This window comes from Gekko japonicus, unplaced genomic scaffold (genome assembly GCF_001447785.1).
Source record: "Gekko japonicus isolate JY-2015 unplaced genomic scaffold, Gekko_japonicus_V1.1 scaffold386, whole genome shotgun sequence".
Taxonomy (NCBI): domain Eukaryota; kingdom Metazoa; phylum Chordata; class Lepidosauria; order Squamata; family Gekkonidae; genus Gekko; species Gekko japonicus.
This window is the reverse complement of record NW_015163100.1, coordinates 493,408-508,062: the sequence shown is the minus strand read 5'-3', so window position 1 is coordinate 508,062 and position 14,655 is coordinate 493,408. Positions and strand designations below refer to the sequence as shown.

The 14,655-nt window shown below is 52.6% G+C and overlaps 1 protein-coding gene across 1 annotated transcript in view; it reads right to left on the bottom strand.

The window, feature by feature from the left end:
• Positions 1 to 14,655, bottom strand: part of SPG7 (spastic paraplegia 7 (pure and complicated autosomal recessive)) — a 159,273-nt gene that overhangs the window by 34,282 nt on the left and 110,336 nt on the right. The window contains exon 3 of the mRNA XM_015406681.1: positions 87 to 273. Coding sequence (XP_015262167.1) covers positions 87 to 273 — 187 coding nt within the window. The remainder of the gene's footprint in view (positions 1 to 86; positions 274 to 14,655) is intronic.

The window sequence follows — 14,655 nt, the reverse complement described above, 5'->3', positions numbered from 1 at the left end:
CAGGCCGGGCCGGAGGAAGCGGCTGGGAGCTGGGCAGGGCAGAGGGAGGGAAGCAGGCAGGCAGGCAGGCAGGCAGAGGCCCCGGCCAGGAGCGCGGCGGCAGGGCCGGGCAGCTGCGCGGGGTGGACTCCGGGCCGCGGTCGGGAGCTGCTGCTGCTGCTGCAGCGGGGATCCTTGCAGGTGGCGCCTCCGTCTTGGCCACGGCTGCCGAACCGCTCCGGCTGCCAAGCGCCCGCCTTTGCCGGACGGCTGAGCCCCCCACCCCCGAACCTTCTAGAAAGGGGGGAGACGAGGGGGGCCTCCCAGGACCGGGGGCGGACCGGCTCGAAATGCGACACTCCGGTCGAAATGGGATTCCTGACCCCCCGTGCGGTTCGCGCACTTCCAGGCCACTGCGGCTGTCATCCGCAACCCAGACTAGTCAGTCGCCCGCCAGCCAGCCAGCCCGCCCGCCCGCCACGGGTTGCTGCAGAAAATTATGCTGAGAATCTCACTGGAAGGAAGGCCACTTTGCCAAGCGAACCCGTTTTTGTTCTCAGGCCGGAAAACCAGAACCAAGGCCCCGCTGAGGGGGTTGGCTTCCCCGGCAGTGGCTCCTAGCCGTGGTGTCTGAGGGGGGCCGCCACATGCAGAGGCACTAATCCTCCGGATCCCACAGCCAGGAGGCAGCCGCCTCGGGAAGGCCTCTCTGCCCTGTTGCTGGCCCTCCAGAGGAACTGGCTGGCCCCTGTGTGAGAGGGGAGGCTGGACTAGAGGGACCCTGAGGTTTTCACCAGGGGAAGGCCTCGGCCTCTCTGCCCTGTTGCTGGCCCTCCAGAGGAACTGGCTGGCCCCTGTGTGAGAGGGGAGGCTGGACTAGAGGGACCCTGAGGTTTTCACCAGGGGAAGGCCTCGGCCTCTCTGCCCTGTTGCTGGCCCTCCAGAGGAACTGGCTGGCCCCTGTGTGAGAGGGGAGGCTGGACTAGAGGGACCCTGAGGTTTTCACCAGGGGAAGGCCTCGGCCTCTCTGCCCTGTTGCTGGCCCTCCAGAGGAACTGGCTGGCCCCTGTGTGAGAGGGGAGGCTGGACTAGAGGGACCCTGAGGTTTTCACCAGGGGAAGGCCTCGGCCTCTCTGCCCTGTTGCTGGCCCTCCAGAGGAACTGGCTGGCCCCTGTGTGAGAGGGGAGGCTGGACTAGAGGGACCCTGAGGTTTTCACCAGGGGAAGGCCTCGGCCTCTCTGCCCTGTTGCTGGCCCTCCAGAGGAACTGGCTGGCCCCTGTGTGAGAGGGGAGGCTGGACTAGAGGGACCCTGAGGTTTTCACCAGGGGAAGGCCTCGGCCTCTCTGCCCTGTTGCTGGCCCTCCAGAGGAACTGGCTGGCCCCTGTGTGAGAGGGGAGGCTGGACTAGAGGGACCCTGAGGTTTTCACCAGGGGAAGGCCTCGGCCTCTCTGCCCTGTTGCTGGCCCTCCAGAGGAACTGGCTGGCCCCTGTGTGAGAGGGGAGGCTGGACTAGAGGGACCCTGAGGTTTTCACCAGGGGAAGGCCTCGGCCTCTCTGCCCTGTTGCTGGCCCTCCAGAGGAACTGGCTGGCCCCTGTGTGAGAGGGGAGGCTGGACTAGAGGGACCCTGAGGTTTTCACCAGGGGAAGGCCTCGGCCTCTCTGCCCTGTTGCTGGCCCTCCAGAGGAACTGGCTGGCCCCTGTGTGAGAGGGGAGGCTGGACTAGAGGGACCCTGAGGTTTTCACCAGGGGAAGGCCTCGGCCTCTCTGCCCTGTTGCTGGCCCTCCAGAGGAACTGGCTGGCCCCTGTGTGAGAGGGGAGGCTGGACTAGAGGGACCCTGAGGTTTTCACCAGGGGAAGGCCTCGGCCTCTCTGCCCTGTTGCTGGCCCTCCAGAGGAACTGGCTGGCCCCTGTGTGAGAGGGGAGGCTGGACTAGAGGGACCCTGAGGTTTTCACCAGGGGAAGGCCTCGGCCTCTCTGCCCTGTTGCTGGCCCTCCAGAGGAACTGGCTGGCCCCTGTGTGAGAGGGGAGGCTGGACTAGAGGGACCCTGAGGTTTTCACCAGGGGAAGGCCTCGGCCTCTCTGCCCTGTTGCTGGCCCTCCAGAGGAACTGGCTGGCCCCTGTGTGAGAGGGGAGGCTGGACTAGAGGGACCCTGAGGTTTTCACCAGGGGAAGGCCTCGGCCTCTCTGCCCTGTTGCTGGCCCTCCAGAGGAACTGGCTGGCCCCTGTGTGAGAGGGGAGGCTGGACTAGAGGGACCCTGAGGTTTTCACCAGGGGAAGGCCTCGGCCTCTCTGCCCTGTTGCTGGCCCTCCAGAGGAACTGGCTGGCCCCTGTGTGAGAGGGGAGGCTGGACTAGAGGGACCCTGAGGTTTTCACCAGGGGAAGGCCTCGGCCTCTCTGCCCTGTTGCTGGCCCTCCAGAGGAACTGGCTGGCCCCTGTGTGAGAGGGGAGGCTGGACTAGAGGGACCCTGAGGTTTTCACCAGGGGAAGGCCTCGGCCTCTCTGCCCTGTTGCTGGCCCTCCAGAGGAACTGGCTGGCCCCTGTGTGAGAGGGGAGGCTGGACTAGAGGGACCCTGAGGTTTTCACCAGGGGAAGGCCTCGGCCTCTCTGCCCTGTTGCTGGCCCTCCAGAGGAACTGGCTGGCCCCTGTGTGAGAGGGGAGGCTGGACTAGAGGGACCCTGAGGTTTTCACCAGGGGAAGGCCTCGGCCTCTCTGCCCTGTTGCTGGCCCTCCAGAGGAACTGGCTGGCCCCTGTGTGAGAGGGGAGGCTGGACTAGAGGGACCCTGAGGTTTTCACCAGGGGAAGGCCTCGGCCTCTCTGCCCTGTTGCTGGCCCTCCAGAGGAACTGGCTGGCCCCTGTGTGAGAGGGGAGGCTGGACTAGAGGGACCCTGAGGTTTTCACCAGGGGAAGGCCTCGGCCTCTCTGCCCTGTTGCTGGCCCTCCAGAGGAACTGGCTGGCCCCTGTGTGAGAGGGGAGGCTGGACTAGAGGGACCCTGAGGTTTTCACCAGGGGAAGGCCTCGGCCTCTCTGCCCTGTTGCTGGCCCTCCAGAGGAACTGGCTGGCCCCTGTGTGAGAGGGGAGGCTGGACTAGAGGGACCCTGAGGTTTTCACCAGGGGAAGGCCTCGGCCTCTCTGCCCTGTTGCTGGCCCTCCAGAGGAACTGGCTGGCCCCTGTGTGAGAGGGGAGGCTGGACTAGAGGGACCCTGAGGTTTTCACCAGGGGAAGGCCTCGGCCTCTCTGCCCTGTTGCTGGCCCTCCAGAGGAACTGGCTGGCCCCTGTGTGAGAGGGGAGGCTGGACTAGAGGGACCCTGAGGTTTTCACCAGGGGAAGGCCTCGGCCTCTCTGCCCTGTTGCTGGCCCTCCAGAGGAACTGGCTGGCCCCTGTGTGAGAGGGGAGGCTGGACTAGAGGGACCCTGAGGTTTTCACCAGGGGAAGGCCTCGGCCTCTCTGCCCTGTTGCTGGCCCTCCAGAGGAACTGGCTGGCCCCTGTGTGAGAGGGGAGGCTGGACTAGAGGGACCCTGAGGTTTTCACCAGGGGAAGGCCTCGGCCTCTCTGCCCTGTTGCTGGCCCTCCAGAGGAACTGGCTGGCCCCTGTGTGAGAGGGGAGGCTGGACTAGAGGGACCCTGAGGTTTTCACCAGGGGAAGGCCTCGGCCTCTCTGCCCTGTTGCTGGCCCTCCAGAGGGACTGGCTGGCCCCTGTGTGAGACGGGAGGCTGGACTAGAGGGACCCTGAGGTTTTCACCAGGGGAAGGCCTCGGCCTCTCTCTCATGTTGTTGGCCCTGCAGAGGAACTGGCTGGCTACTACGTGAGACGGGATGCTGGACTAGAGGGACCCTCACTGGTCTGATCCAGCAGGGCTCTTCTGATGTTCTTACAGATGCAATAAATGGCAGCTGCTTTTATACAGCATTATAATGCCCAGATTTATGTCAGTATTGCTGGAAGAGCCTCAACAGGAACAGAAAACCTGAAGACTATTAAACCAGCTTGTGCAGAAACACAAAGATTAAGAAACAGAGCACACATTGTTAAATACACAGAGGAAGTGGCAAGGCTTGCGATTACAACACACAAGTATTAATTCGGGCTCCAAAACTAAGTGTAGCAAGTTTCAAATTTGCATGTGGGACATAACTAGGCTATTAAAAGGGTGTTAGCTTAGTTCAGACACTCTTTTAACTTGTGCACAACAACACACACTTTGAGATCCCTTCCACCCCACCCCAAACAAAGGAGAAAGCAAAGGATTCAAGCTGCAGAAAAGAAGATGTGGGCTGGTTAAGCAGGAAACACTTTGTAATAGTTAAGCAATGGGGGAAATTAGCTGTTGCTAGAACTGGGCTAAGAGATCACAAACGTCACCTCAGTTAATGATACACTTCTATGAAAAAACAATATAAAGGCTACAGCTAGGAGAACAGGTTGGTAGTGCTCAGACACTTTCACAATTTTCCCCAACAGAAATCGGTCAGACGGCACTTCCGTAAACAAACTGTTCCTTTCTTTGAGGAAACAGCCATCAGAAGAACCACCTTATTGCAAAACGTCTAATGATGGAACCGAAACTTGGTTTAAACAGGATGCTGGCAAGGCAAACTCTCTTTTCTGTAGGACTTTGCATTCACACAGCAGCCCCTACGTAAGCTGGGTTGCTGCCTGTGGAAAGCTGCTAAATTAGGCTTTGAGAACCACCTTTGTGACAGCCATGCCCAGGGCGTAAACTGGTCTCCTCCGAGATATACCTGGGGAAGCCAGCAGGTTCTGAGCTTAACCATTGTCTGTGTGGTGCTTGCATACTTTTTCCTGTACTGAGGGTTGATTGATCAGTAGCGAGACCTTAGGGCCTCTTTGCCAATGTCCTCTCTGCAGCATCACCCTCACAGAGCAGCAGAGCAGTGGGCAGCCTGGGCCCAGCAGCACTCTGCTCTTGGTGGGTGGCGCAGAACAATAGGAGAGTTTCAGCCCTGCACCTAGAAACCTAGCGTGTTGGGGAATGGGGCTCTGGCCTGTGTCTTGGTGTGCTAGCTTTCTATATGCAGGGCTTGTTCCTCTTCTGAGTGGAGGCCTCCTAGGCCAGTCTAGAGCATGACAGTTGGATCTCTCTCATCACTTCTCTATCCTGCCCTTGCCTGAGGCCCGGCTTACATGCTTCTCCGCCTCCACAACGGCCCTGTGAGGCAGGGCTCGGCTAAGATGAAGCACGCTTCCAACCAGTCAGATGGCCAGACCATGAGGGTTAGCCCGGGCTCCTTTCTCCAGGGGTTCTGGTAAAGGTCTGATTCAGTATGCGATAGACCAGAGCTTTGGAAGACCTGCCCTAATGAATTCAATAGGAGGGACCAATGTTCCCTCTAAGCTGTGGAGTCTTGTGAGCAAAAATTCAACTTTGTGAGCTACTGGTATTAAAGTCGTGAGCGAGCAATTTGCCTACTGCATAAATTAGTTTGCTCTGGAGCCTTCCTTCCTGAGCTGAGACAAAAATGTGTGAGCCAGAGGCTAAAAAACTGTGAGCTAGCTCACATTAACTCAGCTTAGAGGGAACACTGGGAGGGACCACAGGTTCTGGCAAAAGAAAGGTAAGTCAATAATTAGGCATACAAAAAGAGATATTGAGGAGTGGGTTGCTCCTCCTCAAGACAAACATTTAAAAAAATATGTCTGGAGCAGGAAACTAGTCAGAGAAGCAGTGGGGCCTTTGGATGACAAAGGAATAAAGGGACTGCTAAAGAAAGAGAGAAGCTCAATGACTTTTTTGCTTCTGTGTTCACTGTGGAAAGGGGGGGAGGCACATACCCATGCCATAGCCCCTATTTTCAGGAAGAGACTCTGAAGAACAGCCAAATTGAGGTGAAGTTTTAGATGTACTAGGGAAATTAAAAACTGGCAAGTCTACAGGTCCTGATACCCAAAAGTTCTTAAGGAACATGTGGGTGTTTTAGGGCTGACTCTTTGAAAATGCATTTTCAATAAAGATGGTTTACTTGTATATATTTGTGTTGTGTCTTTCTTTCACATTTGCAACAACTTAGTTGCAATCCTAAATAGGAATGAGTGGATTTTTGCAGTTGTCCCTCTCCATTCTTGGGGATTCGATCCTAGTGAAGTTCACCAACTTGAACAGAACAGAAACCAAGGAATGGAGAAGGAAATGGTCCATGTCTCCTCGTGTCTGGATGCTGGGCAAAATAAAACCCTGGACTTGATGCAGAAAGGGTAATTATTTAGAATTGCATTGCAAGTGTCTGGATCATGGCCCAGAAGTGATCTATTGTATTAATTTAACACATTTTATGCCATCTTTCCACCCGATCAGGGCCCTACAGTTAAAAACAACATTTAAAATTATAAAATAATTCAATAAAAAACAATTCCAGAACCAGGGAGGAGGTCCAATAACAGTTATTGGGGGGTACATCAATGGAAACAAAAGTCTCCAGCCACTGGCAGAAGCCACAGATAGGAACCGGAGAGCCAGCAGCTTAAGATGAGCGCTGTGTGCGTCTGACATCTTCCGTGGGCTTCAGCAGGTCTGGGCTCCGAGACTCCATCCCAGTGGCCTGACTCAGATCTTCCTGTGTTTTCTGAAGGTTCTATGTGTGTCTGGCTTGCTTCTGGGAGCCTGCTCCGGTCCCAGACCTGACAAGGAACTGTTTCAAATGCCAGCAGAGTGATGGAACTTGACACCATTGGAATTCCCTTGGAATGGCAGAATGATGACCCTCTTAATTCTGATGTCCATTCTGATGTTTAGATTATGTTACTCCTAAATATGCTTATTGGAACGAATGAAACATACACGAAACATATCTTCAGACTTGTGTCTATGGGACCAATCCTAAGCGGGTCACATTCAGAAGTCCCATTTTGTTCAAAGGAGTGTATTCCCAGGGGAAGGTTCTTAGCCGTCTTTATGACTGCTTAGTCATATCTAAGACTATAGCCAAATGCAAATGCCAAAGAGGATTGTGAACACAGCAGTAGCTTTCACCAGTGAACAAAGCATCGGGAAGATCTCCTGGAATTACAGGACAGACACCACTAAGTAATTAAATTCAGAGAACAAAGCTTCCCAACAATAATAAATGGAATTCATTATAATTTAATTAATCATAACTACTACATTATGATTAGTTATAATTAATACAGTTGTTAATTACAGGAATATGGTTTATATTATATCATCATGATGCTCTGTTGATCTAGATGCAAGCTGAACACCTGCTGGACTGTGACCTAATAACGGAATGCTTTCTTGTTATTATCAAGTTTTCAGCATTTATATCCTGCCCTTTGACTCCATGGTCCCCCAAACTAATAATCAGTATGGACAAAAAGTTTTGAAAAATCACCACAAACCCCTAGCATAGTATTAGTGTAAAAATAAACCTATCGTATAGACTTTTGTTATTTAACGTAATGTTATTAGTCTGGCATTGACAAGTCGTCTTTGGTTCTAGGAGCTGGCCCCCAAATTAAGGTCCAGAATAATTTTTCAGCCTTCAAGGTTTTGTACTCCAATTATCAGATTTTCAAATAATTGCTATCACAAAACCTAATCCTGAACTCTTCATAGTTTCTTGTAATTTTAGTTAAGCTATGACAAAAGAGTCATCGTATATAAATACATTTTCCTACAAATAAATAATAGTGGTTTAGTCTTGCTGTGGATGAGAAGTTGTCCCGCTGAAAGTATATAAATAAATAAGGGGGGTATTGCTCTGAGCTGGACAGCCCAGGCTAGCCTGATCTCATCGGATCTCGGAAGCTCAGCAGGGTTGGCCTTGCCCCGCATTTGGACAGGAAGCTCATCAAGGAATAAAATACCAGGGTTGTGATGGAGAGGCAGGAAATGGCGAACCACTTCTGAACGCCTCTTGCCTTGGAAACCCCTCCAGGGGCCACCATAAATCAGATGTGGTGGTCCATCACAACAAAAAACTAATCTCCAATTCTAAACTAACTCTCTCACCTCCAAAGTTCTCATAACTTCATTACTGCTTTTAAAAAACTCAATTTAATTGAATATTGGAGCAACTGGTTAAGGAATTCATCTACTGCCACTCAGTCAAGTAAACATATAAATAAGCAATGATAAGAACTTTATGTATGTGCATTTCTATGTCATACAACAAAACATATCCTGATGTGAAAAGATAAACTTTGTATTTCCAATGCGGACCGCTGAGACATGGCGATAAAACCGTTGTTGAAAATACTGGGTGCAACAATGAAATTTCTAGGTGCCATGGCAACCTGGCACCTGGGATTTGTCAAGATCCACTATTAGTAATAACCACAGTGAGGCAGGGGATATTTGTTAATCATCCTCATATGTAGAAGCCAATATTTCACAAAGATTTGAAATTCAGTATTTAATGAATGTAAAACTTGGTTTTCACTCTGGATGATTAATATATATTCACCGTTATCGACTTTACTTAAGAAACAACCCATCATTAAATGTGTTTCAATAATTGTATTTCATTTATTTAGTATTCATCTTGAAGAGAATGGAGGCAACAGGTGGGATATAGTAATTAAAAATAAATATTACCAACAAGATGGCATATGAACACAACGCACAGCTTGGGCCCAGATTCCAGGTAATGGTCTTATTATGTCAGGACTGTTTATTTGTTCTGCTTTGAAATCTCAGTTTTGAAGGCAAAGCCATTCTTCCTTATAAGATACACTTTGCAGCCAGAATAAAACAGATTTTTTTAAAAACACACACACATGCCTCTGGTTTTAATGCTCCATGGGCACAAACCTGTGGATGAACATGTAGCTTTATCAAAAGACACTGACATCAAGACAAGAGATTTCCCTAAGCAAAGTCTGGCACAGAGGTGGGTGCAATTAGCCTGGGTATCTCATAATGCCTTCTACCTGTCTGGAATGAGCACTCACGAGATATTATTAGAATTAGAGGCCTATCCATTTTGGCTCTGGAATAAACCCTAATTGCAACAGTTCAGAATTAATACAGCTGGCGATGCATCACGGGGATAGCATAATTGCCAGCAGCATTATCATCCACTCTTTGCCAACGTACAAAATGTAACCTTGAGAAGGTGACTTTATTCAAGGCCCTTTGAGTGGTAATAAGGTTTCATTTGCGAACATCGCCAATATTCAGAGAATACAGACGTCGCCTGGTGCATGCTGGCATTCCCGGGACATACCGCAGCTGCAACAGCACAGAAATAAACACGGAAAGGGGAACACAATATTTTGGAATTGACTGTATTGCTTCTGAATGGAGTTGATCTAGAGAACAACTGAACTGTGAAAGCAAAAAGAATCAAAAGTAGGTTTTTATACCTCACTGCTCTCAAGGAGCCTCAGAGCAGCTTACACTTCCCTTCCCTTCTTCTCTCCACAAAGGACGCCTTGTGAGGTAGGTGGGGCTGAGAGAGCTCTGAGAGAACTGTGACTGGCCCAAGGTCACCCAGCAGGCTTCATGGGGGGGAGGAGTGGGGAATCAAACCTGGTTGCTGTTCATAACCACTACCCCACTTTCCTCTACCTCAAGGAGTCTCAAAGCAGCTTACGATCGCCCTCCGTTCCTCTTCCCACAACAGGCACCTTGTGAGGCAGGTGGGGCTGAGAGAATTCTGAGACAGAACCCGGACTGGCCTGAGGTCATCCCAGCAGGCTTCATGCGGAGGAGGAGTGGGGAATCAAACCCAGCTCTCCAGATTAGAGTCTGCCACTCTTAACCACTACACCACGCTGGCTCTTGATGGGCCACATATCCCAGATCATGCCCAAATAAGCCATAGTATAAGAATACAGCCGCATGCTTAAAATCAGATTCAGAAAACTGGTACGCTTAAACACAGGAGAGAATCTTCTCTAGCCCCTGGTCTGTTAGACCACTTCTAATAATTTTATTATTACATCTTTCTGCGGACCCACGGCCTACCTGTGCAACTTGCCTCGGCTCCTGCTCTGTTTTTCACATAGCGGCTTTCCTGTTTGGCCGCATCTCAGGTCTTCCCTGTCACTTACTGGAGGGGGCAAAGGAGGGGGAGTACCAGCTCTGCCAGCATTTCGACAAGTGTGACAATTGGCTCTTTCCCCCAAAGGCCCTCCTCCTGTCGAAATGGCTGAGTTGTCTCTCCTATTCAGGTAATGGCTTTGTTGGCCTTCGGGCTGTGGCACCATTGGACTGAACTGTAGGGGCCAAGATTTATGCTTGTGAGTGGCCTTGGGCCTCTTTGGGAAGAGATGGGGTGTAATTATTTTAATAAAAATAATAACTAAATTAAACTCAGGATGCCATTTTCTTCAACACCTACTTTGTTGGACAGATGCACTTCTGACAGCTAACGGGTCTCGTGCATCTGATCTAGAAGAGACCTTTTCAAGTGTGCCTCATTGGTGCTCCCCTCGCCTTGAAACGTGAAGACGTTTTAGGAAATGATGCCATTCGGACCAGGATGACAAGAAAAGGAAGCCCTGCTCATACTGGCCCATAGAATTGCCAAGAGTCAGACATGACTGAATGGCTAACAACAACAACAGCAGCAGCAGCAGCTCATACCAAACCTGGACTTCTCACTTGTTTCAACGGCACTGCCATGAATGCATAGTAAGGGGCCTGCTCAGACTGCAACCAGAATGTCACACAGCAAACAAGCAAAGCCACTCTGCAGCACCCAAACCACAACAGGATCTGATTCTGTGGCACAAATATAGTTACTGAAATAGCAGGAGTCTATTTCATAGTCAAAGGTGCCTGCTTAGGAAATAGACACTAAGATGCTTTTCCAGCTACAGGACACTGCTTGCTCCAAACAATCCAGTGGTCGAGTTGAACACTTGAACATGAACACATGAAACTGCCTTCTACTGAATCAGACCCTAGGTCCATCAAGGTCAGTATTGTCTACTCAGACTGGCAGTGGCTCTCCAGGGAGTAATATGCATGCCCTGTCACCTACTGCCATATCTTTTAACTAGAGATACCGGGGATTGAACCTGGAACCTTCTGCATGCCAAACAGATGCTCTACCACTGAGCCACATTTGCGCATTAACTTACTTCATGGAACTATAACTGCACCTCAAGTGGCTACACAGATGCATCATAGGAAGTGGGTAGAGCAACATGGGGATCCAGGGGCTTGCCTTGTAATGGCTTGCCTCCTTTCTCCAGTGCTAGGGGAACAGCAGTCCACGGTACACCCGCTGGAGTGCAGTGTCCCTCAAGGGGCAGTACTGTCCCCGATGTTATTTAACATCTACATGCACCCCCTTGCCCAGATTGCCCGGAGGCATGGGCTGGGGTGTCACCAGTATGCTGATGACACCCAGCTCTATCTGATGTTGGGCGGCCAGTCAGACTCCAGACTCGAGATATGGACCGGGCATTGCAAGTTGTGGCTGGTTGGCTTAGACTGAGCAGGCTGAAGCTGAACCCAGCGGAGACGGAGGTCTTGTGCCTGATTTGGGGTGGCTCAGGGGTGGGGCTCTCACTCCTGGCCTTCGGTGGGTCACCATTGGTGCCAGCGCCGGAGGTTAGGAGTTTGGGAGTGCTCCTGGATGCCTCCTTAACTATGGAGGCCCAGGTAGCAGCCACTGCTAAGTCGGTCTTCTACCACCTGATTTGGCAGTTGGCTCCCTTCCTCGGCCGTGACGACCTGGCTACAGTGATCCAAGCGATCGTCACCTCGAGATTAGACTACTGTAACGCTCTGTACATGGGGCTGCCCTTGTCACAAATCCGGAAGCTACAGCTAGTGCAGAATGCCGCAGCCAGGCTTCAGATGGGCCTCCCTAAATGGGAGCTAATCTGGCCAGCGCTGAAGGCACTGCACTGGCTCCCAATAGCATACTGAATTCGCTTCAAGGTGCTGGTACTTACCTTTAAAGCCCTATATGGCCAGGGTCCAACGTACCTGAGGGACCGCCTTTCCCCATATATACCCCAGAGAGCACTGTGGTTGGGGTCACAACATCAATTGACCATCCCAGGCCCTAAGGACGCCAGGCTTGTGGCCACGAGGGCCAGGGCTTTTTCAGTGGCGGCTCCATACTGGTGGAACGAGCTCCCGGAGGAGATCAGGGCCCTGTGGGAACTTTTACAGTTGTGCAGGGGCTGCAAGGCAGAGGTCTTCCACCAGGCTTTCAACAAGGAGCCGCCACCCCACTACCACCAACATCTGTGGTTATGGATTGGCCCCAGCCTGGAGACTGCGCCACACCACCGTGCAATGCCGAAGATCATGGAATCGGAAATAACAGGTATTAACATAACATGCTCAACAAAAGCAGAAATTACACAAGGGGAGCCTACTTACGGCAACAGACAGTATACTACAAACTATGAGTGATTTGACCTAAGGGCTTTACATAGAGACTGAAGAGCATGGGTGGGGGGGGGGAGGAGGATTGTGCCCTGTGGGACCCCACAGGATAAATCCCAGACTGATGATAACTGGTCTCCAATGAAAACTCTTTGTGTCTGGTACATGAGGAATTATCTCAACTGGTCCAATGCACAACCCCAACGTTTACTTTGCTTCCACCCACCTCAGCAAGATTATTATTATTATTATTACTACATTCGGTTTATATACCGCTCAGACCCGAAGGTCTCAGAGCGGTTTACAGGCAGGTTGCAAGTGCAATTTAATTCCCTTACCTAAGGCCACATAGTACAGGGGGTGGGGCTACCTACCGGCACCCAGGTGGCGGGTTAGCTATTCTTCGGCTCCGGCTCCCTCCTCCAGGCAGTCCATTGGGGTCGGCATCCCATTCTTTGGTGTCCAGGGCAGGTCTTCTTTAGCTCGGCAGTCTTCTGGCGCGCAGCCTGTATCAGTCCCGGCTCGGCTATGTCCATAACCGGCTCTGCCGCGCCTGTGCCTCTACGTCACCGTGCTCCTCCGCGACTCTACTTCCGCCTCCACTGTTGTCGGGTCTCGCCACACGCTGTTTTTCTGGCCACCAGGGATCACCGCACTGCGCCGTTGTTTCGCCTCCACTGCTGCCGTCGCCGCCGCCACTGATGTTCCCAACGCATCCTCGCATGGAGGAGGGTACCCCCTACCCTCTAAGGGCAGGTACCCATTTTATCTACTTGCTCGATGTACTTTGCTTTCGAACCGCTGGGTGGGCGGAAGCTAGGACTAGGGCCGGGAGCTCACCCCGGCCACGGTGGGTCTCGAACAGCCGTAGTGGCTGTTCGCTTGATGTTACTGCAGGCGTTTTACCGCCTGCGCCACCGCTCCTAAGATGGCACAGTACACTGCAACGAAGGTGGCAGATTAATCCAGTAGGAGCAACGGAGAGGCCTAATTGTTCAATTTCCTTCTCTTGCACCCTGCACAATATGATCTTAATTCAAGTCACAGAGTGAGCAAGTCCAGACGTGCCAGGGTTGTGTCCTTTCTCGCTGCCTCTGCACAGTTAACAGCCACCTGTGTGTTCCCCACAAGCAAGGCATGGGAAATTGCTTAGCTCTGCTCATCACCTCTGATGGTGCAAACAAGCAAGCCACAAAGAAAAATGAGGCTGCCTTGTCACGCCATCTAGTCCTGGCTTCTCTGGTGGGCAGTGGACTGGCAGGATCTGCCCTTCAGAACCTCAAAGAAAGGTCTCCTAAACAAGGCCCGATCCTGGAGAGGCCTGGATTCAGCTGGGACCTTCTCCATACAAAGCTGGTCCTAGGACTCTTAAGCCAAGTCACTGGTCTACGTCACTTGGCATGGCTTGCTTAGCAACCTCAAGCAGAGAAAGGTCTTCTTAAATACCTGCAGCAACCTTAGATGCCAGAGAAGGCACCTGAGAGATCTATGCAAAACAGGTGCTCTCCCACTGAGCCACCCTTTCTCCGAAGCACATGTAGAACAGGGTGGACCATGGGCCCTACAGTACGCAAAGCAGGTGCTTTACTGCTGCACAACCACTCCTCACACACATGGCTTCTTCTGAATGGCAGGGCCTCTGGCAGAGAGAGAGAGATCTTCACCAGCCCCTGCTGTCTAAGCTCTTCAGAGTGGGAGGTGGTAGGGATGGATCTTGGGACCCTGCAGCACTTCCCGGTGCTCTGCCCTACAAAGCAAGCACAGGGGGGGGGGGGGAGACACACAATTTCCTGGCACTCTGCTCCGTGATGGTCGTTCTCCAGCCACAGCCTTCTTTCCTGGACTCCTGCTGCTATTTGTATGACCCTCTGAGCGGCACAGGCAGGCCAGCCAGCCCGGCTCTCCGTTCTCGCCTTAGTCCTCACAACAACCCTGTGAGGTAGGTTAGCCCGAAGGACCGTGACTCGCAGCCCGAATCTCCCAAGTAAATTCCGCGGCACTCCGGGGACTCAAGCGCGGGCCCTCCAGGGCCTAGTCTGAGACTTCTGCCCCAAAAGGCGTTCGGCGGTGGGGGCGGGCGGGAAACGAAAGAAGTTGCGGTGGGATACGGCCTACCCAAGGGGTTCTGGGTACCGGCACAAGCGAGGGGGGCACGCGCGTTGGCCGGAGGGTGGGGAGACGATATACGCGAACGGCGCCTGACAGGGCGAAGGAGGCCCGGCTACGCCGCACTAGGCCCGGCCTGCGTAACTCCTAGCAACCAGCTCGGGGCTGAGCGCGGAGATGCGCCGCAGCCCACGTGACCGCCGTCACGCGCCTGTCAGCGGCGCGCTATCCCGCCC